Source organism: Grammomys surdaster, unplaced genomic scaffold (genome assembly GCF_004785775.1).
Source record: "Grammomys surdaster isolate TR1022 unplaced genomic scaffold, NIH_TR_1.0 125934, whole genome shotgun sequence".
In the NCBI taxonomy this organism is placed as follows: domain Eukaryota; kingdom Metazoa; phylum Chordata; class Mammalia; order Rodentia; family Muridae; genus Grammomys; species Grammomys surdaster.
The window spans coordinates 321,284-346,030 of NW_021620757.1; the positions used below are offsets into that span (position 1 = coordinate 321,284).

A 24,747-nucleotide genomic window follows, 5' to 3' on the forward strand; every position below is an offset into this window, starting at 1 on the left:
AACAAAGAAAAAGTCAAAACAAACTAAAAAAAAAAAACAAATTCAGTAAGACAAAAATAATAAAACTAAACAAGACAAAAGACAAACCAGAAATGATAGATTTTTTTTTTTTTTTGCATTGCCTCAGTGCTTCTGGGAAGGAGTCTGGAGTGTGGCTCTACTCTCCCAGAAGATTAATTAACTACAAATAGCTTCTTAGTCAGAGCTAGAACTCGGTGTCCACTTCCCCTTCTCTGTCTGGGAGAAGCTTTGCAGGTCCTATGCATTCTTGTCCCGGTCTCTGTGAGTTTGTGTGCGTGCGCATCAGTCCTACTGTGTCTGTTGGGTATTGTTTTCTTAGAGTCAGCCACCACCTCTGGCTCTTGAAACATTCCATTTCCTCTTCCACATAGATCCACAGAGAGAGGAGGGCTTTGATGAGGACATCCCATGTAGGATGGAGTGCTCCAAAGTCTCTCACTCTCTGTACATTGCCCAGATGAGTTTAATAAGTGCTGCTCATACTTTTGGGCATGGGCCACCTACCAGAGATCCCACTCCCTGGGAGACATGACTCTTCCTCCCCAGCTAGGTATCAACTGACAATAGCTCCTTAGCTAGGGATGGTATCTTATAACCCTCCATAGGGAAATATGTATGTATATGTGTGTATATATATATATATATGTATATATGCACACACACACATATATATATGAATGAATATGAGCATATATATATTGAACAGAGGTACCCTACATAAATGTGAAAAGCTGCTTTGTCCGCCAAATTCCTGGCATGGGTTATCTCCCCATGAGTTCTTAGATACTTTACTAATTTGAATATTTATCCACCATTGGAAGATAGGGACTTTATAATACTATAGATATAAAAGGCTTTAAGGAAATTCCTTGTGTGTTAGAATAAAGGCTTTTGAGCTTTAGGACTCTAGACCAAAAGGAATGTACAGAATTCACGTACACATAGAAGGTGTCACTCTCTCTAGTAAATATGTGTTGGGGATAAGGTGGGGACAGAAATCTTTCCGAACTATTAGCAATGGATATTTCCAGATACATTGTAAATTTTACATCCATGTGCATGTTTATATCAGAGGGAAGCTGCTCTGTGGTTATCTACTCCTTCTGCTGACTCTACACACTCCTCGTGATTTGTTTATATGTCTTATCCATGGGTCACATGTTCCTTCCTTTAAGTCGTCACATGATGCTCATATGTCTACACCCTCTCCACTCTGTTTCATCCTGTCTGTATCCAAACACCACAATGGCCTTGTGTTTTCTGTTGTGGCATTTACAAACCACTGTAGATTAACAGTGGGTAGCTATGAAGTCCAGCCAAGGCTGGGAAGGACTGCACTGAGGATGTCTCCATGAAAGCAAATTTAATTATTCTTTTACATATCTGAGGGCCAGAATCCCAAAATGAGTCTCAAGGTGCTAAAAATCTGTAGGACTGGTTCATTTTGTGGAGACTGTGGGCATCTGTGCCTTGCCTTTCCTGACCTCTCGTGAGTCTAGGCATTCATTGGCTGCCTCTCCCGTGCTTCATCAGCCTGATCTCTATTCTTCCTTCTCCCTGCTCTGACCTTCTTGCCCCATTGTTCTGGAGACCCTTGGAATTACATTGGGTTTACTTAGTTAATATAAATAGCCTCCCATCTCAAGATCCCTCATTTTTGCTGTGCCTTTTGTCATAGGTAGTGATATTAACATAGTTTCAAAATGGGGATAGAACTGTCTCTGGGAGGCCATTTTGTACCTTTTGGATTTTTGGTAGTATCTGTTAACATGTACTTATTGCTATCTCTTGGTGACTTTCAATCCTTGCTGTTTATTCATGTCACTTTCTCAATACAAGCCATGTTTCAGGTTTCCCAGTATTATGACCTATCATCTGAGTGTCCCCCCACCCCCACCCCGGCTGGATAGTATATTCTGGTTACATTTTCTGTCTCTTGCAACTTGTAAACATTTGAATAGAGTCTATTTTATTTTTGCATTCTTACTCAAATGTCCAAAGGAAACTGTCCTTCGCCATGCTGCCCAATGCTTCTTGATTAAGGTTCCCATGCATTTTCCAGCTTGTGACTGTCAGCTAGCTGCTCAGTGCTATCTTCCCTGTTCAGATCTCATTTCACTGCAGCTCTGAATGCAGCTTGTTCTTCTGGTCCTCAGCACAGGAGTACTTCTGTAACTTTCCTTTAGGCCAACGGATCAGAGCCTCCTCTGCCCAGGGAACCAATATGGAGAGCTTTAAAACTTGTCCATGCCCTAGATCACACCCCCAGAGATGCAGCTACAGTGTAACCTAGACCTGAGGGTTTTTTAAAGCACCCAAGGTAGCTGTGAAATGCAGCCGAGGTTGAGAAGGATGCTCTGAGGATGTCTTGGGAATTGCCTTCCTTTATTGCTTTCTTATCCTCTGGTCTCTGGATCTCCCTGGCTGTGTTTTCATACTTTGCTTCTTTGTTTTAGTGTAACATCTTATCTAATAGAGTCCTGAAGAAGATGCACAGAAGGCAAATGTGCTCAGGTCCTCCTGTGACCAAGCTGTTCTTTATTAGTCCCTCCTACTTCACCTGTAGCTTAACTGGAGGCTGCTTCAAACTGGACGGAGATCTGCTTCTAACTTTTGATGGTCCTGCTCTTCCACTTTTAGTATTGGCTCCCTAGGAGTCCCAGGGTGTCTGGATTTCAGTTGTTACAGGAGCTTTTGAAAGCTGCTTTTCCTGGGAATAATTTAACATCCTCCTTCCCTCTCCCGATATTCTATAATGGTGTGACTGAGTATGAGGGCTTTTGTTATTCATTTTCAATTTGGAAACTCATTTCTAGCTCTAGCTGACTTTCTAGTGTTATCTTTTTTCATTCATTTCCCTTCATTTTCTCCTTATAGGATTGCTATTCCCCTAACCCCAGGCCACCTGGATTTATTTTTCTTACCTTTTCTTTTGACCATTTTTTCTTTCCTCCTCAAATATATTGTCAGGTACTTTTAACTCCTGCCTGCTGACACGTTTTCTTTACTCTAACCACTAAGTGTTTTACTGACTTAATAGTTTTCACGGGGAAGGGAAATCTTCATTTTCTAGGAATCTGTCTTTGATGCTTTCGAAAGAATACAGCCTTTCTTTCCTCTGGGTGGCAACAGGACAGGAGGCAGGTGTGAATTCCACCGAAGGCTGCAGGATTTTAGGCAGCAGTTTCAGCCAGGCTGTTCACCATTGCTGCCTTCTGCATGTGGTACACCTGCTTCTATCTTCCTACCAAGAGAATACACTTTGGATTTCCCATTAGCGCTGAGAGAATTAGCACTTGGATTTTCAGGGCAAGAGTAGGCACATGAGGTAAACAGCATCTATTTGGACTGTTTACTAATTCCTTTCTTCATCTTCCTATGACCCATCTGGCTTCCCAAGTATCTGGTGCGTTCATTTCTTATGGCCTCGTACAGTTCTGAAAAAGGAAAATAAAATGCTCAGGTTTTGTGTGTGTGTGTGTGTGTGTGTGTGTGTGTGTGTGTGTGTGGCAGAGGAACTCGCACGGGTGTCCCGAAACTGCGTGGCAGTGACCCACAAGGGGTGGGGGGGCAGTGGAGTCCCGGAGGCTTTCCATGCCGGCAGGTCCCACATACATGAGAAAGTCCAAGGTTCCAAAGGCTGGAAGCTTTGGCGGTGGCAGGCCCCAGAAGACACGTGGAGTCCGTGGGTTTAAGAAGTTTATTGTTGCCAGGCAGTGGTGGCGCATGCCTTTAATCTCAGCACTTGGGAGGCAGAGGCAGGTGGATTTTTGAGTTCGAGGCCAGCCTGGTCTACAGAGTGAGTTCCAGGACAGCCAGGGCTACACAGAGAAACCTTGTCTCGAAAAAGAATAATAATAATAATAATAATAATAATAATAATAATAATAAGTTTATTGTTCATGGCGTGGTAGTTGGATCTGGATGTGCATGCCCCCTAGTTCAGCCAGGGGACAGCTGGCTTAAATAGGGGAGGAGGAAGAGGGGCTGGGAAAAGGAATAACTTAATTAGCTATACCCACCCCCTCACTATGGAGGAGTAGGTCCTGTAAACTGTGAGCCAGAATAAACCCTTCTTCCTATAGACTGCATTTTGTCAGATACTTTGCATAGCAAAGAGAAAAGTAACTTGTCTACCCTGCCCTGTCTTCTGGCCCTTGCCAGATACTGGTTTTGGTTCATTCTTTTCTTGTATTACTTTCTTAAAAAGTTTGCCAAAATAAAACAAAAATGTCAAAAACAAAATAAAACAAACACCAAAAAAAAAAAAAACAAAAAACAAAAAACAAAAACAAACCCACAAAAACAAAAACCACATAGCAGGTGTCCATTGCAAATGGCTTCTTGGGCAAGGGTGGGACCCAGGTCCCATTTTCCCTTCGCTGTGCTAGGATTTTGTCTGGGTTGAACCTGTGCAAGTCTTACATGTGCTGCCACGGTCTCTGTGAGTTCCCATAAGCCTCAGCCCTGCTGTGTCTGCCAGACAGTTTCCTCGCAGCCATCTACCGCTTCTGGCTCTTAGGATCTCTCTGTCTCCATTTCCCCATAGATCTTTGAGCCTTGAAGGGCAGGGCTTTAATGAAGACATTCCATTTAGGATTGGATCCTGGCTAAAACAATGTGGTTTGTCATTTGTTCATGCAACGCTATTTTCTTCTCTTTATCTGTTTCCTATTCACTTTGTAGTACAGCTTAGCACCACCTACTTGGAGGAGGTGTCTTTGACCCTGTTTATTAAATACTGTCCTTACTAGCCTCATTTGTCACGACAGTTATCATGCACTGGTGCTGTACTGATTGTCTCACGTGTCAACTTCGGCATAATGTTGTTTATAGTGGGACTTACTTGGGCCGTCACCAGTATAAATAAGATACAGAGTCTTTCTATAAAGTTGAAAGCTTAGGCCTTTTGCAGGGGCAGTTTTCCAGCTAGCCCATATAGTCTAGGACCCATCACATGGCAAATTCTATACTGCTCTATTCCTTTGTGCTTCCTGTCTCTGTTCCCCGTGTCCGCTTTGCTCTAGGCGTCGCTCCTCTGACCAGAAGTTCCACCCCCTACTTCCTGTCCAGCTATTGGCTGTCAGTTCTTTTTCCAACCAATCAGCTGTGAGGTAACCTCTAATCTATTTCTAGATTGTCTTTAGGCAGCTAAGGAAGGACAAACGTTTTTACAAAATAGAAAACTCAGCGAAGGGTCATAGAAATGACATTATCTAAATCCTGCTGGCACTTTGTTCTTTGCCAGTACAGTATTAACAATTGAAAATGCAGAGACACACCTTCACATAGTGTGAAGAAATGTTACCACAACAGTTACTAAAATCTGGGATCTCGTTTGACATAACACTTGCACACAGGAGACTCAGGTGCTGTTTACAAACGAATGTAAGTATAGCTTATAAGGGATGAAGTTGTGTTTTGCTTTGATGACAAAACTTTAGTCTATTATTATATCAAGTGAATATTTAATTCTACAAAATTATGTGAATGCAGTGATTTAGACTTGGCTAGTATTAAGAACTAAGCAAAAAGTAGAAAATAAAATATATTTTCTTCTGTTTTTTTTTTTTTTTTTTTTAAACAGAAACTTCCAGTCTTGCTTAGAGATCCCAGCTGGGTAAGCATGAATTAAGGTTGCAGATAATTTTTGAGTTTTCCATAGCTTAGGTACCACATGACTGCCTGTTTCTTGTAGCCTTTTGTATGGTACTTCCTATGTTGTATCTCATGTTGCAACTTATGTTGCAACTGAAAAATAAGATTCATATCCTGATACAGAGTAATGTGATACGTTTATAGAGAAAGTACTCAAGTAGAATTCATGTTCCTTGTTCAAACCATATTTACCTGCATTTTTCTTTGCTCCTTGGATCTAATGTAGAATATTTGTGACTGAGATTGGCTTCCTCTAAGGTAAATGGAAGGGGCATGAGAGAGCCTCTACCCACCTGCTGTGGCTTATCACAACTCCCTTGTTTGGGAATATAGATAAGAGATAGTCGTGGTGTGCAGGTTGCTTATGTGGTAAAGTAGGCTTTGGGCATATGCGGGATTTCTGAACACACAGAGCTTAACTAGTCTCGCTGGTACTTCTGCCTGATGCGATTCTGAAAGCTTCTCTCCCTCCCTGAAGAGAGGTTCTTGCTGTTTGGTGAAAGATAGATTTTTATAGTTATATGAATTGGAGGAATGATCTAAGAAGTACTTGAGAAAGTTTATAGTAAAGGATGGGGGGGTGGCAGCCTACATGGGCTCTTAGGATTATTAGTCCAGAGAATGGGGCCGGGAATATGTGGCTTTCCCACACACTGCTCCCAGGAGTAGAGTTTCTGGAGCATTAGGTTATCAGGCTGTGCTTCTTGCCCTGAGGAGGCTGGGGCTGAGAGCTCAGTGTGAAGCAGAAAAACTATCTGATACATGAATGAAATACAGAGAATCTGGTCTCACGATGGGGCTACACCCAGATAAACCCATCGTAATTTGAAAATATTACAAATCAGGATGTATTTCATATATGTAGCCCAGTGAACATCCTAGCTTAGCAACATCCCAGTGCCAGCTGTTTATCTTCCTGATTGTGTGGCTGATGGGATCTGTGGCTTGCTTCCACTGCCAAGCATCCAGAGGTAATGTGTTGCTACATATCACTAGCCAGGAAGAGGATCAGGACTCAATTCCACTGTATGCACAACTCTTCTGTACAACCATAAAGTTGGGGGTGAAAACTATCACAAGTGTACTATAAGTCAGGGACCATTACTACTTGAAATCTCATACGTTTCACAATAGTTGGCTACTAGACCAGGGCTATGATGGTGAAAGACTGCAAGGCATCCGGTTGAAGGATCTGGCTCTTCCAAGGCTCCTGTGCTCCAGAATAGGCTTTTCATCTCCTCCTGTTGGGAATAGAACTGTGTTTGGGGGACAGATAAAGGCTTGGAAAGAAGTACATCTTTGGAATTACAATTGTATCAATCACCAGTTGACAGAATTTAATAGGATACCACTAATGAGCAGCGGCCATAACAGTGATTCTAAAGCCAGTGCCATTACCACTTGTCTGTGAGAGGGACCAATCAATCGGTTGGAGTAATCTTAAAAACATCTTCAGCTTTCCACCAGAAGGGATGAATTATGTTGGTTATCTCTGAGGAAAAAATTTTTTTACAGCTTAATTAAACAAACATTTAAATCATCCTTTAAAATGTGCTGGATGATTGTGCTTACACTAGCCTTCTTTTTATATATCCCAGGGGATGTCTTCAGATGTGTGCATAAATCACTCAATAAGCAAGTGTGTATGGAAAGCTTAGTGTTCGCTCCACATGGAGGCTGAGTTATTAGCAGAAGTCCCTTGGTAGGAAAGATTATACACTGAGGGTGATGCCTTTCCACTTGTACCTCTATAGGCTGGTAGCCAAGCACACAAGGATTCTCCACAGAAGGAAGACAACCAAAAACTGCAAAAGACAAGGGACAGACATCAGAAGGTATTTACGGGGCCTTCCTTGCTATTGCAAATTGCTTTAAGTACCATGTGCTTTTGAAGGCTTGGTGAACAGAAATGTTTTGATTCTTAAAAATAAAAAGTGGAAAAACTGACAGTGCTTTACAAACAAAGGATGAATTCTGGGTTTGTTCTATGGAGGTGGCTCCTTCCAGCCACAACTTTTATGTATGTAACCCAACAGTGGCCCACAGTTGGTGATAGCAGTTCACAAAGAAGACAATGACACACACAGGAACACAAAACACAACCAAACTCACATAGTAACCAAGGATCTATGAAGTTACAGATGGCATCCAGAGAAGATTCCAATGCTTTGAATGAAGCAGGCATTATGAGACTGGTCTAAAAGTCTGTACGTACGTGTGTGAAGCATTCCACACACTTTGAGTAATAGAAAACAGTGGGGGTGGGGGTGGGAGTGCAGAACCTCCTAACTTCCTAATGGTGGAATTTCACAATTTAAGATCTGTAGCCTGACAGCTAAAACAATTTGGGGTTGTGATCTGATGGTCAAACCTGCTTTTGATAAGCAGGCTCAGACAGTGGAGCATATAGGCAATTAAAAGGAGGGAGAGAAGCAAAGCATTGTGCTTTTAATTGTGTAGATACTGAGGACAGTGTAGCACTCAGTGCTGTAGGGAAACAGGTGCAAAGCTGTGAGACCTGCTGTGAGACCCTTGCTGTGCTGAGTGCCTACTTTGCCTCTACATCCTCAGCTCCTCTCGAGGATTCAGTTCGTTTTGCATGGGCCATGTGCCAGAAAATGGAGAGACCATGCCAGGCCAAGGGTTTATCCTAACTCATCACAGTGTGCAGGAGATTTCCGATTTCCCTTGACTATGACTGGTGTTTACCATGAACAGAGGAGGCCTTAGATTTGCTCAGTGATGCTAAGGCCGAGTTTGCCGTTCAGTGTAGATTGTTCATTGCTTTGAAATAGTCTGTTCTTTTAATTAATTACCTTTCAGGTAAATTTCCTTTTTGTCTCTCTGTATTTTATCTAATATTTCCTGCACCCCATTGTTCTTGGTGTTCCTGTGGCACTTTCTCTGTCTATTGACTTAGTTTTTAACCACTCTGTGTCGCTGATTTAAAATATATTTGTAGTGATAGAAGTGGCTAGCTTTCCTCTTACCCCATTCCGTGGTCTCTTTTCATTTGTGGATTGGTACGTTCTCATTTTCTGTGGTTGGCAGTTCATTTGCACATATTTGTACTCTCACCACGTAACTGACATTCCATTCACAGTATTCTCTTTATTTTTATGATCTCTGGCTGCATTTCCTCTGTTGTGGTTATTAATCATTTCCTTCCCCTCCCCTCCCGAATTATGAAGATTTACGGCTCTCCTATTTCTGTTTTTAATCTTCTGTGCCGCCTTTGCTTGTCTCTTCAGATCTGAGGATGCATGCATCTCTCTGGCTTTCTATCCGTGTTTATCCCCCTGTTTCTCTGCGGTTCACCATTCCCAGGACATCTATCAAGTGGATTCCAGATGCACAGGGCCACATCTCCATACATATACATCTCCATTGTTTCCTTTGCATCTTCCCTTTGCATCTCATTCTGAAGAAGGTCCTGGATCGTCCCACCGACTATATTCTCTCAGAACTCTCCACTGTGCTTATCTGACACCTGGATTGAATTCATTCGCTTACCAAAACTGCCCATTTGCCTTATCATAGCAATGGTTTGTTTTATGAGTCTAATATTCTCATCTCTCTATTGATGGTGGCTACACAATTGTTAAAGATTTCTACTTATTGTAACAACTCCATTATCCCCGATTTGATCCCCTATGCATTTGTTTCTTAATATGGCGATTCTTGCTTATGTTTGTCCAGACATGCCGACACCCAAGATAAGTGGCCACTATCCTTATGTGGGGTGTCTTGTTCCATGGTCACAGGTACCTGGCATACTGTCCTGTTTTCTCTGAGCTCATTCTCTCCTCCTTTGTTCACTGCTCCTGACTGAGGAAAGAACCCACAACACAATGCCCTGGCTCTTGTCCTCCAGCTGGTGCCCTCAGCGGAGACTGCAGTCTTCCCATATGAAGCCCCTCCTCGTTCGGAGGCATGGTTAACCCAGCTCTAGTGTATTCTGTTCCTAGGGGCTTCCATGTAACAGACCCTGTTCTCTTCACATTTTTTGTCTTTCCTAAAGTCCCTCATAGGTCGGTCGGCTGTACTTCCTGAGTTTTCCATGGTTATTCGTTTAATTTAAAAAGCGGAAAGGTAACAAAGAAAACCAGAAAACATTTAAGCAGTTAGGAGGCAAAACAGTTTACGGAGGCCATAAAAAAAGGAGGACTGCACTGGCGTCTTATGGGAAATGCATGCAGAGCTGTTCACAGAGAAAGGAAATTATAACTTCTAAATCCATTTAATATGAAAGGAAAAAGGCATGAATTCTGCACCAAGGAATTTACAGCAGCAACCGTAAGTGAAACTAAAGGAAGTAATTAAGATAAAAACAGAAATTAATAACTTAATAATTAGAAACTTTGCAAAGCTGCTGTTTTGATACTCCAGCCGCATATTCTGAGATAAAGTCAAGGCATGAAGGAATCTGCAGTAAGCTGGAACCGGGATCAGGGAGATTAAGCCTACCAATACAAATACACAGCATTAGGACTGAGAGCCCCGGGATGGAGCCGTGGGAGGATTACGGCTACAGGTAGACAATGCTGATAAGTGAAAATCTATGTGAAGGGTGTAACTCACTAGGAAAAAATAAAAAGACAGAGTTAAAAACTCACAAAGACCATTGAAAACATCTTGATTTGGAAAGTTTTCTAAGAGTTCCTTGTTTTCCAACAGAGAAGCTTAATTTTAGAAGTAAATTCTTTGGAAGTTTTACAAGGCAGATTAATACTTTTTTCCTAGTGCTTAGAAACTGTTTCAGATCAAGGAAAAGGATTAAACATTTTTTGTTTTCTTTTAGCTATTGTTTAATGCCTGTAAGTATGTGTGTATACACACTCACACACACACATACGCACACACATAAACAGACACACACTAACACATACACAGAGAGAGAGAGAGAAGAGGGAGAGAGAGAGAGAAGAGGGAGAGAGAGAGAGAGAGAGAGAGGTATAGATTGTTTAGATGTTTCAAAAGATTAAGATTTAATATTGGAAAGAAGATTGAAGTAGAATTTTTTCACTTAAATAATATTTTATCAAGACAAATGACTTTATTCTAAGAATGCAAAGATAACTAGCTAAATTGGAATTTTTTTTATATTTCATTTTTGCTATTGGAAAAACTACCAAGAGAAAATATATTTGGCCATCTTTTAAGTTGCAGGAAAAAATGATAGATTTTTTAAATACTGTCAATTATACAGAATTTTAGTAAACTATAGTAAAAAGATATTCTTAGCATACATAAAACTTTCCAAAATAAAACCCCAATGTATCCATTATTAGTGCCAAAATAACATAAATAAACAATATAAAGATGCTTACAGTCTCTACCATATAAACCAAGATCACTCTGGAGATTCTGACACAGGGTTCCTCAAAGCTGTTTGGTAGAAAACTGTTAATATTGCATGGTACAAGCTTTGAGAATTACTTTAGCCACCTTGATAAGGCAAGAAATGAAAATTTAATTATTGGAAGTAAGCTACTATTTGTGGATGACAGCAATTCACCTACACAACTCAAGAGAGTTTGTTGAAGCATAAGTCAGATTGAAATCTACATGAGAGTTAGTTGGCTATAACAGATTTATCAAGATTTATCACTCTTTCAAATCCCAGTGAAAATTGATTAGAAAATGTAGTAAGGTTAAAAAGGACCCCGTGAACTTAACTGTGTTAAAAAAATCATTAAGTATCTTAAAATAACAAACAAACCAAAGCATAATTTCTTTTTATCCATAAAACTCTATCTGAATAAACAGAGGTGGTGGTGTCTCTGGGTGGAAAAATCCAACATTGTAGTAACTACTGTTGTATCCAAAATAATTTGCAAGTTTAATTCCAGTGAAATCTAAGATACTTTAAAAAATCCTCTAAAATTCTCAACTCTGAGAATAATGGAGAAATTAAGAGAGAAGCTTCACAAAACTATTACTACTGATTTATATGTTTGCTGAGGCAGAAACTTATAGCAGTGTTTACAATATGGTGTAGACAAACTGGATGCTTTTGCTGCTGCCAGGAGGAAGTGAGAGTCTCTTGGGCACTATGAATTTTTTAAAGAAGCAAAAGTTGTAAATGGTATTTGTTTATATCTATCTATCTATCTATCTATCTATCTATCTCTCTATCTATCTATCTATCTATCTATCTATCTATCTATCTATCTATCTCTATCATCTATCTTTTTATCTATCTGTCTAATCTACCTACCTACCTATCTACCTACCTACCTATCTATTTTTGACAGACTGCTATACTATGAAATAAATAGCCTAGGAGAGCCTACTGAGCACTGGAATGAAAAACCTGTAACAGCATCATGCCTGGCAAAGATTTGTTATGAGGAAAATAATCAGTGCTGTCTTAGTTAAGGTTTTACTGCTGTGAATAGACACCATGACTAAGGCAAGTCTTATAAAAGACAACATAAATTTGGGGCTGGCTTCAAAAACAGCTAAGGTTCTAAGGTTCAGTCCATTATCAACAAGACAGGAGCATGGCAGCATCCAGGCAGACATGGTGCAGGAGGAGCTGAGAGTTCTACATCTTCATCTGAAGGCTGCTAGCAGAATACTGACTCCCAGGCAGCTAGGATGAGGGTCTTAAAGCCCACTCTCACAGTGACATACATACTCCAACAGGGCCACATGTACTCCAACAAGGCCACACCTACCAATTGTGCCACTCCCTGGACCAAGCATATATAAACCATCACAGATGCCCACAAGAAGTATGCACACATTTATTTTTCTAATGATTAATGAAAATTTGAAATGATTTGTACCCTGGTAGAAGGCTGGAGGATTCTGGAAGTCCATATGGTAGTTGCCAGCATATTTTAATGGCAGGACTATGTTCACATTTGTGAAAATGAAAACACAGATTAAAAATAGAATGCAGACAGATTTTTTAAACCCACCTCCTGTTACTTAGCCTTATGTAGATTGCTTCTGACCCCAGCCTTGTGTGTTGTGTTTGATGGTGCTGGTATTTGCCTGGTGACTTTCTGTTAGGATCAAATGAGAGGAAGCATGTCAAGAGTTGATCCTAATGCCTGGCACACACTAAGCCTGATAGTGTGACCCAGGGTGATAAGCAGTAATCTGCTGTGCCCTTAATCAGGAAGAAAATGCAGGGACTTGTTAAAGGGACATGTCTCTGGGTGGGGAGTCTTCTAATTGTTTTCCTTTATACTTTTTGTAGTTTCTTACATTCTCTACTGTAATCAAACCTTGAGCAAAAGAAAAGCTTTTCTTCTTTGTTTTTGTTCATTTATTTATTTTTTAAAGAGAGTTGAGAGTTGATGTCAAATGTTTCTAGGTGAAGGACAGAGAATGGTGAAATCAAAGATGGTGGAGCTGGACTCCATTTGTTAATGTTGACACTAAACGAAAGCACTCACGGGCACTAGTTAAGGGGAACTTGGACATACTGTGTAGCATTTTCCTTAAGCGTTCCATCTCATTGTATCATTTTCTTGACTCTCCCATTTCACCCCTCAGCGTTTTTTTCCTTATATTTGGTTGAGTGCCTCATTCTCTCCCAGAATCCTTTAACCTTTTCTGTCATTCTTGCTGTCCAAGGTCATCTCTGTCCTTCAACTGAGGTACCCCTTCTGGTAGGGAGCTTTGGAACCAGACCCCCTTTAGACTCTACCAGTCCCCTTTAGATTCTCCCATCCTCTCAAAGTCTTTCACAGCAAATATTAAAAGGCAGCACTTCTTTTCCTGTCCTGGCCTCGGCTCTTCTGCTTCCACTGTGCTTTGCCTCCAGTTGAGCTGAGAGAACATCCTCTCCTGGGAGAAATTCATCCCACCAGGCGTCGGCACTTAAATGTTTACATGAAGCAGTCAGGATGAACTGTGTCTGTACACGCCACAGTTAGAATCGGACATGATTTCAAAACCGCCCTATCTTCATTTTCAATTAGTGCACTCCGGAGTTGCTTGAGAGCGGGTCTTTTGCTCTAACCTCATCCCTTCTCAAAGCTTCCAAAGCTTTGCACACACTTGAATGTGATACCAGGGCTCCTTTGATAGTGTAGGACACTGGAAAATAAATAGTGGCCCAGAGCTGATCTTATCTATATCAGGAAATGCCCTCCCTAAATCCTGCGGAAGACTAGGCTCCCAGTACGAATCCCTGGAGGTGTATAGCAGCTCTCCAGTAAACCATGCTTAGCCAGATGGGCCTTTGTTTGCAAGGGATTCCTCACTGGCAATAGGCTACCAGACCAGTGTTTACACTTTCCATTCTTGACACCTCAAGTTGGTGTCTTCCCATTTCCTGGAAGTGCTCTCATTGCCTGGAGCATTCCATGCCTGGAGAAGATCCAGCCCCTCTTCTTGGAGAGCTTTTATGGATATAATTAAAAGCATTGAATATTCATTTCTCATGTTTGCCTTTCTTGCTTCTTCTTTCTATGTTATTGTTGGGACTTATGTTCAACAGTGCATTTCCTTTTGCTTCGTTTCCTGGTTCTTTCTAGGTCTGCTTCCATTTTAAAAGGCTGTTTCCTTTGGGAAGAGCAACACTGAACTTGCATTTGCACAGATCCAGGTGTCTGGGGAGAGACTGGTACCTAACATATATACACCGAGTGAGCCAAGGATTGAGAGTCTGGTGTGTTGGGCATCGTAGCATCTTTGCTTTTCTTTGTGTTACAGTCTCAGTCACTGGGACCAGAACAATTTATTTTGTATGTACCCAACTAGATGTTGCCCTTTCATGAGAGAACCCAAGGAGACAAGCTACGGATATGCTTATGAGGCATGCAGACACATCCTCGGCGGCTGTCAGTTCAGCAGAACAAATTAATTAGTTGAAATTATCTTTCTTGATACCAAAGAAAAATCGGCCTCTCTTTGGAATACACTATGCTGATGATCAGAAAATAATCCTGACAGCAGTGGTACCAGCCACTCTCTCCCCCTTCTGCCATCTGGAGCTATGTTCTTGCATGGTGATGGCTCATCAGCTCCCTCTCCCCTCTTCCTCACCCCCATCTTTGCCTCTTCAAGAAGATAGACATGTCTCCGACTTTCCCGCTTCCTTCCTTCTCCCTTTCAGCCCTAAGTTTCCCAATATTCTCATTTCCTATCTTAGTACCTCTAAAGGTTAAAAACTATATTAGAATCTTTTTAAAATTATTTTAATATATTTTAATTAAAGTGGAATTACATCTTTAAACAAAGAAAAAATTAAGAAAGCAGAAGTAGCCTTTTGCATGAGTTAAAAATTCCTGTAGTTGGTATAAGTAATATGTGCATAGATAGATCATAAAATCCAAAGTGTGTCAGATATTAAAGCTTTCTTTATCTACCATCCAAGCCCTCTACCAACAGCAATGAGCATTTTTACAAGATATTTTAAGTATGATAGATGCAAGCATTCTCACCACTCACATGGTAGCTCACAGCTGTCTGTAGCTCCAGTTCTAAGGACTCTAGCAAATTTTTCTGACTACTACAAGTACCAGATACACACACGGCAATATATATACATATATACATATACATATACATATACATATACATATACATATACATATACATATATATTGCATATACATTTGCATATATATATGCAAAATGGTCATGCAAATAAAATTTAAAAATCTAAACATTAAAATGGCTATTTGTATATAGTTTCTATTTTATGTATGGAGATTAAGAAAGCAGCTCTAGGCTTTTATTTTTGGTGTTTTATATATGTATATGAATGCATGAATATGTAGCATGTGTGCCTATGTGCATAGACATTCGCATGTGTTATAGACACACATACATGCAGTGTCTGTATATGTGCATATTTATAGAGGTTGATGGTGAACATCTTCCCCTATCACTTTAATACTTTAAGTACTTGAGGTAGGGTCTGTCGCTGAATTTAGGAGCCACCACTGCCCTGGGCCTTTAGATGCTGGGATTATAAGTAGGCTACTATGTCCACCCAACTTTTATGTGAATTCTCATCCTTCCATGGTAAGGGCCTTATCCACCCCAGTCTCTGCTCTGGCTTTAAATCAATCAATGTATCTTATAGCTTTCCCTCTCCCAAGCTGTATCTTAATTCTCTGAAACAGTTTCATAAAGTTCCTTTATGTGGACGATCTACCTTATTTATTGTTCCTCATTGATAGACATTAAGAGTTGCTCCTTGGCCAGGCAGTGGTGGCGCACGCCTCTAATCCTACCACTTGGGAGGCAGAGGCAGGCAGATTTCTGAGTTCAAGGCCAGCCTGGTCTACAGAGTGAGTTCCAGGACAGCCAGGACTACACAGAGAAACCTTGTCTCGAAAAACCAAAAAAAAAAAAAAAAAAGAGTTGCTCCTTAACATTAAATTTTGGACACAGTTGGAAACATCTGTATCCACATCCTATTCATCCTCAGACCCTTTTACAGAAGACAGGTATATTTTATTTCTTAGTGATTACTGCTATATTGTGCTCCAGAAATGAACTTTTGGTCTACCAAATTGAATGTCACCAATTCTGTCAGAGTTTTCTAAGTTTTGCCAATATGGTAGAAACATTTTATCTCATTGTTTTGATTCCTATTTCTCTGAGTAAAGATAAGAACAGCCTTGAGCTGACAGACAGCCCTGACTTTTTCTGTACACTGTATATTCTTAGCCATTGGTCTTCTCCAAGGTGTTCCCTTTTCCTTGCTAGTTGATGCAAGTCTTCAGACATTTTCTCAGGCCTCAGCCTAAAACAGTCATCAAAGCCACAGTGTCTCAGATCACTTTTAGTGTCTTCTGCATACAATTGGACTGCATACTATTCTCACTTGGCCACAAGCTTTCTCTAGAACAGGAACTGTGATAGAGCAAGGAGCTCATTTGTGCCACTGAAGAACCATCAAATCCATCTGAGCCCAGCTCACCTCAAGGCCCTCAAATAGTTTGTTCAATGAATGAACAGAACACATCAAATTAGCTCTTAAGTATTTATTTGTTCTTATTTTACTTATTTTAAACCTAGCTTATGGTATTTCATCAAAATAGGAGTGATGGATCTTCAGCTAGCTGAATTTATCAGTGTTCTTCTTATATGACTTTCCTTGCTATGTTTATAAATTTACCCATACCTCCTTTGAAAATGTTTGTGATTTTGCGTTTTTAGGCTCAAATCTTTTAGACTTCTATACAGTTTATTTGTATTTATTAAGTGACTGATGGACCTAGGTTTGATTGTTCTCTTAGATGTTCAGCCCATCATTCAACTGTCCCATGGAGAGGCACAGCACAAGTCTACCGTGACCACATTTCCACACGTATTGGGTCTCTTGCCAGACATGAGCTGTTTACATCACCAAGTTTCAGGGTATATTTTAATGTCTGGTAGATCTAGATCTTTCTCATTTATTTTCTTTCACTTTTTTTTGGTGGCTATGATTACAGTCTTGGATTTTTTTTTCCCCTAATAAGTTCCTCAACAATTTTGCTTATATCTGGTCTCTTTCTTCTCATTTCCTGCACAAACAGATAAAACATCTTTTTCTGATACTATAAGTTTACAAGAACAAGAACAACAACAGCGGCAGCAACAAAAATAGATAAGGGGATTACAGCCAAAGGGGAAGAAAATATGTCATATTTATTTATTTACTTACTTTTTTTAGGCACAATTCAACCCAGAATCTCAGTCATATGAGGGTCACACTTCAAGATTCTTAGCAAAAATTGTGTAGCTGGAGAGTAGATGGCAAATGATAACAGACCGAGCAAAACAGAAGAAAGCAGAACTCATATGAAAGAAGAAGCAAACACAAACTGATAAAAGTGCAGGACATGGAGGCACATGGCACCTCCGGAGGCTGGAGTTGAAAGATCCCTAGTTATACAGTGCAAAGTGGTCACCCCTGAGGTCAGAGGCACAAGTGGCACTAGACAGACTCAGCAGGTCATATTCATACATTTATAGATATGTATACAACAATGGCAATCTGGGGATTTGAGAAGGGGAGCAAGGAGCTATCAGAAAAAGGGACATGGCAGGCATGGAGTGAAGTATGGAGGGAGAAGTGATGCAGTTAGATTGTAATTAAAATTTAAAATTGTAAACAAAACTTAAAAAGAGGCTGAATTGGAAACCTTAGTGAAGAGCTGCAGGAGCCCCGATTCTCCCTGTTGCCACACCGAATGTGGAGAGAAGTGTTTAAGAATGCTAGTGGGCTGTAGAAGGAGGAACGCGAGTTGGCTGTACATGGAGGGGTGTGGGGATCGGTGTGAGGATAGTTATACATACATAAATTTCATTTCATAATAGGAAATAAAGTGAATGTATGAAAAATTCATGAGTAGAATATGAACGCCTTTCATGGAGGTAATTTAAACTGTAACATGGACACCAGAAGAGTTGAATTAGGTACAGACACAAAGGAAGGGGCCACAGCTAGTAGGCTTTAGAATAAGCCTGGGAAGTGCTAGTAAATGCTTCTGATGCTTTGACTTGTTCTTTGAAACAGGTCTTAATAAGTAGCCTAGGCTAGCCTCAAACTTAGTCTCAGGCCACAACCTTCCAAGGGCTAAAGGCACAGCCCTGTGCCACTATACTTGGCTAATTGATAGAGTGTTAAAAAACTGTGTGTGTGTGTGTTTGTGTGTGTGTGTTTCTATGTGTGTGTATTTATGTATGTTTGTATGTGTGTATATGTGTGTGTGTATTTGTGTATGTTTGTATGTGTGTATATGTGTGTGTGTGTGTGTGTGTGTGTGTGTGTGTATTAAAGTCATAAAGCAGAAGGGGAAGGATAATGTTCAGGGGTCGAACACCCACATATCCATGGCTCTGGCTTGGTTCCCAGGAGAAAAATGTGTGATTAAAAGATTAAAAGAAATAGAGACTTTATGTCATTGTAGAAAAGTGAGAACTCCAGAACTAGGCTTGACATTCAGGTTCTTGGAAAGTGTTGAATGGGTAAATAGTATGCATATTTTTGTAAAAAAAATCTCAATTTTCACTTACTCGCATTGTGTTAAGAGTGAGGATGAACCAGTGTTCTGTAGAGTCTGGGAAGCAATAGATTTAGAGTATACTGAGTAAGAAACAAGTGTTTTTTATTTTTTATTTATTTTTTATTTTGTGATGACCTTAGAAGGAAGCTTAAAAGAAAAAGTCAATATGAATTTCCAGTTTATTTTAGGCTTTTCCCCAGGAAGTGTGGTGGTTCTAAAGCACGAGCCATGAGCATGACCATTCAATGGTATGGACTTATCCGGACATGACAATATAGTACCTACCAGAAAAATCTCATTAGCTCCAGGGCTGGAGCTACTTGGGCCTAGAAGTTTTCTTTCTTCTGCTTTTGTCTGTCTTTGAGAATAAGATTAAAACTTGGTCTGCCTGAAGGTGGATGACAGGTATTCAGGAAATCCTGGCACTTAGTTTTCCCGGTGGTATAAGCCTATAATGGAGTGTCTGTGTCTGCAATAAGTTAGTCTTTCCAAGAAGGCAATCAAATGTTAGAAACTAGAGACTCACAGTTATGTGATGTAGTTGAAACTGAGAACCTCTAGGGAGCCTAAAGTTCTGATAGCAGGAGAAACAACTGTAAAAAAAATAATAGATGTAACTGGTCAATATTAAGGGAGAACGTATTCTCTGGTAAAGGCTGAGAACTCTTTACCAACAGAATTACACTGCAAAATTGAGTTCAATATTTACTTTTAAGTTGCAATGGCTTTTTACTAGGAAAGAAAGGTTATAAAAATGCTAAGAAACGTTATTGTGTGATATTCTTAAAGGAACTAATTTGATTTGCTTTTCTTTGTAAGACGCAGTTGAGTTTGAGTCACATTGTGTTTTCTTCTCTGCATTTTGTACACCTTGGTCTAATTTCTTGACCATATACATTGGCTTTTTAATCTGACAATTTTACACTTGCAGAGCTATTCTGTTAGACTAAGCTGCAATTATTTTTGCTACCTACTTATTGAAGGAAAATAATTTCATGTCCAAATAGATTTAAATAGAAGTTTCAAAAGTGAAATGTTGCACCAGCTAAGGTTAAATGTGTAATTGATTTGGGTGCCTTCTGTACAACCGTGTTAATTGAAAACCATATCTTAAAACTTTTATTGTTCCTAGAATAAATTACTGGAAACTAAAGGACAGCACCAAGAGGAAGAAAGAGCCCAAATCCATCAAGCTGAGCACTGGAGGTATAACTAGCTAATAAAATGAACATCCTTGGTAAAAATCAATTACTTATAAAGTTGTGTGGCACTTGGGGAAAACATTAGAGCAACATTAAATAATGTTCTGGACTCCAAATCAGCCCTAAATCTTTGTTACTGCATTTCAGTTCGTGTGAAATGCAGCGTTTCTATACATATATTCGCCTGTATACATATATATGTACACGCACACATAATATCCAGACATCCTGGATTAAGGACATTTGGGCTTATATGAGAAGGCTGCGTCATGGGGTTGGAGAGATGGATCACTGGTTAAGAGCACTTCCTACTTTTGCAGAGGCCCCAAGTTGAATTCTCATTGCCCACATTCAGCAATGCAACTTCCTGTAACACCTGTTCCGGGGACCCTGACCCCTCACTGGCTTCCAGGCTTACTCCTGTGATGCACGAGTTTAAAGAAAGAAGGCGGAACCATGCTTTCTGTTTATTTAGGCTGCCATTTTGTCCCCTTCCATGCAACAGAGCATCACATCCCTCTGAGGCTGTATGTTATTGTTTGTAAGTGACTTTGGAGTTAGTGGATTGATATAGACAGTTAGACCCCCCAGTGCTTGGGTACAAACACTCAGGAGAAGAACAACTCATTAAAGGTATTTTACATTGACTAATACATCAGGATGGAGAAAAGACTCAAGGTAGAAATTTTTAATAGATTGAGTACTCTTTATTTTCTAGATTATAAGGTAATTACAATGTTCTCCCCTTCCTTTTCCTTCCTCCAGACTCTCCCCTATACTCCTGGTTCGCTTTCAAATCCATGATTCCTTTTCATTAATTGTTATTATGCAAATGTACTTACATATGTGTATATGTATAATATATAATAGGAGTTCTATATGTATATGTGTGTGTGTATATGTATGTGTATATGTATATCTACATATTCCTAGATATAACCTGCCTAGTTGTATAACGTTATTTGTATGTATGTTTTAGGGCTCAGCATTAGGTATTAGAGAACCATTTGGCACGCTCTTCCCTGGGAAGACAGTTTCTCCAAATCTCAGTATTTCTTGGTTGCTTGTAGTTCTTTGTGTAGGAGAGAAGCCTCTTGGACTTTTCTCCATGCACGTTGGCATACCTATTGGAATTGCCCTCCATCAGCTCATGTTTGGACAGTCATGTTGATGATTGTGATGTGGGTGTAAGTTCTGACACTGGTAACCTACACAGTCTCACAGCAAACACGCTGATGTCAGGTGTAAGTATTTCGAGACTCAACATAAATGTTGGAACATTGCTAATAACACTGTATAGACTGTCTTGATTATGCGAGGTTCTTCCTGGGAGGTACCTGGGGGAGTATCTTCTTAGATACAGATGTAAGAGCTTTCATGACTTAAGGAAGCATATTCTCTTTGCAAGTGGATGACTTATGTATTCAGTTACCCCATCACTGAAGTATAGGTTTTATTTAATTTTATTTGCATATTTGTATGTTTAAGGATATTTTTCTTGCATGTATATCTTTCCATCATGTACATGCTTAGTACCTGAAAAGACCAGAAAAGAGCATTGATTCCCCTTGGACTGGAATTACAGATAGTTATGAGGCACCATATGGGTGCTAGAACTCAAACCTGGGTCTTCTGAAGAAACAGCCAGGGCTCTTGACTGTTGGGCCATCTCTCCAGCCCCACTGAAGTATATTTGTGAAATGGAATGATTCCATTGTGTAAATGGGGGACTCTGAAGGATGTGCAGTGGATGTTTCAGTTTTGAGGCTATGCTAACTGCTGGTGGGTGCTGATGTCCTCTGAGTAGCCTATGGTGTGTCTATGGTTCTCACAACACGCTTTTAAAATGGTAAGTGTGATTTTACATGTTTTGCTCTGATTCAGGAAAACATCAAAACCGTATAACATTGATTAGATCATTCTGTTTGATAAGCTGAGGGGAGGAAGAGACTTCATGGTTCCCTAGTTACAAACCAGGCCATGAATTATCTACCAATTTTCATTGGTTTTGCTTACTTTCTCTTTAAAAGACTTTTGGTTAGAAAAGTACTGATATTGTTTTTATAGATATAGTAGTTACTACTAGTAGCTAATTGTTTCTCTATATTAATTATGTTAAAAAGCCTTAAGCATCTTAGAGATGGCAATGTGTCACATTAATAGTCCCATTGCTAATAAATTAATCTTGGATGGGTGCCAACTAAAAGTAAAAGTATTTGGTTAGAGGTGGTAGAAAGGGCTGCTTTATTTGTTACAGGAATCTTGGCCATCATTCTTTAAATTTGTTGTTTATACCACAAAATACATAAATATTGGTGGGACTTGTTTATTTTTTGTACTTAATTTCTCTCTTATTGATTTTGGTGACACGTAGATCCAAATTAAACCCACCAGGAAATCTCTCTGGGTAATAAACTCTGGTAATCAACATTGAAGCAACTAATCAAGGCTTTAGACACATATTTTATGTTCTTGATCAATTTTTGAAAAGAGCTTGCATTTGTATTGCCTGAAAGTTTATAGAGTTTATTCCCATGGTATTCTGAGATAACATCCAGTAGCCTCTTAATGAGCAGAAATAATGGTGTCACTTCTCAGAGCAGCATCACAAGCTGCTCTGTAGGGTGTGCATAGGGTATATCAGCTAGGCGTACCCTGTAGGCAAACATTCACTGGAGTTCAAAAGGCAGCAAGCTTTCTCCTAGTTAGAAGTTGACATAGAAGAGCATTCAACCCTAAATTTATGATAGAAAACTTGTGGGATTCAGTGCAAACTATTCAAGGAGTCCTCCAATGAGCATACAACTGTCCCTGCCCCTGAACCTGCCCGTGTGTAACTATTTGAACAAAAGAAGCACTTAACCCCACAGAAAGATGACAGAACAGTGGTTCAAAGGCTTGAATGAATCCAGACTGTAAGGTGAATGACAGCATGAACTCAAACCATCTCTAAGTAATAGTTCTTAATCCAAATTAACCCTCGGAAAAAACCCAGAGCACAAGTTTGGTAGCAAGAAAATTCACATAGCCTCAAATCAGTCAAAAAAAAAAATGTAACAGAAACCATTCCCCCCTACTTGGATTCATGTTGGAGTTGGAGAGAAACCAACCGTGCACTGCCTTTGTCTTTGCTTGACCCATTTTGCAGTGGACAAGCCAGCTGAGTATCTTGCTAAAGCACCCTGGAGGGCTCAGTCTCATTCCCTCTTAGCTGAGTTTGTGAATAAACCTGTTACCTTGCCTTAGGAAAAGCCAGTCCGAACAGCTGGCACTGAGCTGTGTGCATTTTGTGCACCATATCAGTGGGCTTTTCATGGCTCAGCTTCCGTCCACAGCATTGGATCCAGGGAGCATGTGCCTAGAAGCCTCATTCACTCAATGAGTACATCATCAGGTCACACTCCGCCAAGGCACACTTCCTAAGCAATGGAGTGAATCAGCCCCAGCCACATGCGAAGCACAGCCTGCAAGACAGAAACCAAAGTCAACCGTGAAACTGTGAGACTTTTCAAAATTTTGGTGAATACCATGAGGATGATATCAGAGAGTGGACACCTAGAGGCATAGGTGACCGAAAGCCTCACATACATACAGCTCAGTGACAACTTCATTGTGTGAAGAACCAGGCTCAGGAGACTCAGAGGTAGAGACATTATTAGAATGGCCCCAGGTCAGCAAGACAGCAAGTGCAAAGGCTCTGTTGTGGAAATGAGGGTAGACTTTGAATCCCAAAGTTTAAACTTATTTTGGATGAAGATTAGAGTATGGAAGCCAGCAGGAAAGGTGGGAAGGATGAAATATGAGATTGCATAAGATAGTGACTCTTCTCAGGCCAGTGAGAAGCAAACTATGGGAGAGCTTTCAGCAGAAGAAAGGTGTATTGGTTACTGTTCTAGTGCTATGAAGAGACTCCATGACCACGACAACTTTTACAAAAAAAAACAAAAAAACAAAAAAAAAAACATTGACTAGCTTATACTTTCAGAGGTTCAGTCCATTATTATCATACCAGGAAGAATTATGGCATGCAAGCAGACATGGGTCTGGAGAAGTATTTGAGAGCTACATCCTAGTCTGAAGGCAGAGAGAGGGACACTGGGCTTGGCATGGGCTTTTACACCCTCAAAGCCCACCCTGAGAAACACATTGCCTCCAACAAGGTCATATCTCTTAATCCTTTCAAATAGTGCCACTCTCTGGCTCTTTGGTGACAAAGCAGTATTCAAATATATGAGCCTATGGAGGTCATTCTTATATAAAGCACCACTGAAGGCAAGATGACTTTTCTAAGAATGAGGGTTGTGGTGTGAAGAATGAATGACTGAGTAGGGTGGAGGTGGGGCGTGGAGACAGTAACCCAGAGAAGTGATACTGATGGAGCTGGAATGGTGGCCATAGGCATGAGTGAACTTGGGATGTGTTGATCAGCAAGATCATTAAGACTTCTAGTGGCTTGTATGTGGTGGGAGGGCTCTGGGGAAACAGAGAGAAAGCTCTTTCTTATGACTGACCAAAAGCCTAGATAAAGGGGATGGGGAGGTGGTTCAGCCCTGAGGTATTAGCCATGAAGTCATGAAAACATAGGTTTGGATTCTCAGCACTTGTGTAAAATGCTAGATCCATCTTTGGCCACAGTGATTTGGTGTGACTGGGACAGAGACAAATGGACCACCGGGGGTTAGCCAGTTTTACCAAATTGAGCAGCCCAAAGTTCCATGAGAAACACTGTCCTAAAAAATATTATAGAGAGAAATTGAGGTAAGCACCCAGTGCTGACCTCTGGCCTGCACACATATGTACACTTATAAACATGCACATGCGCGCACACACACACACATAAACACACATTCACACATAAACACATACACACATGAACACACACACATAAACACACA

The 24,747-nt window shown here is 40.3% G+C and overlaps 1 protein-coding gene across 3 annotated transcripts in view; it reads left to right on the top strand.

Moving 5' to 3' along the window:
- Epsti1 (epithelial stromal interaction 1) overlaps positions 1 to 24,747 on the top strand; it is a 92,606-nt gene that overhangs the window by 59,286 nt on the left and 8,573 nt on the right. The window contains exons 8-10 of one of the 3 annotated variants that reach the window (XM_028752693.1): positions 5,609 to 5,641; positions 7,434 to 7,514; positions 19,783 to 19,856. In XM_028752693.1, the coding sequence (XP_028608526.1) occupies positions 5,609 to 5,641; positions 7,434 to 7,514; positions 19,783 to 19,856 (188 nt within the window). The remainder of the gene's footprint in view (positions 1 to 5,608; positions 5,642 to 7,433; positions 7,515 to 19,782; positions 19,857 to 24,747) is intronic. The other 2 variants (XM_028752694.1, XM_028752695.1) reach the window with 2 other exon arrangements.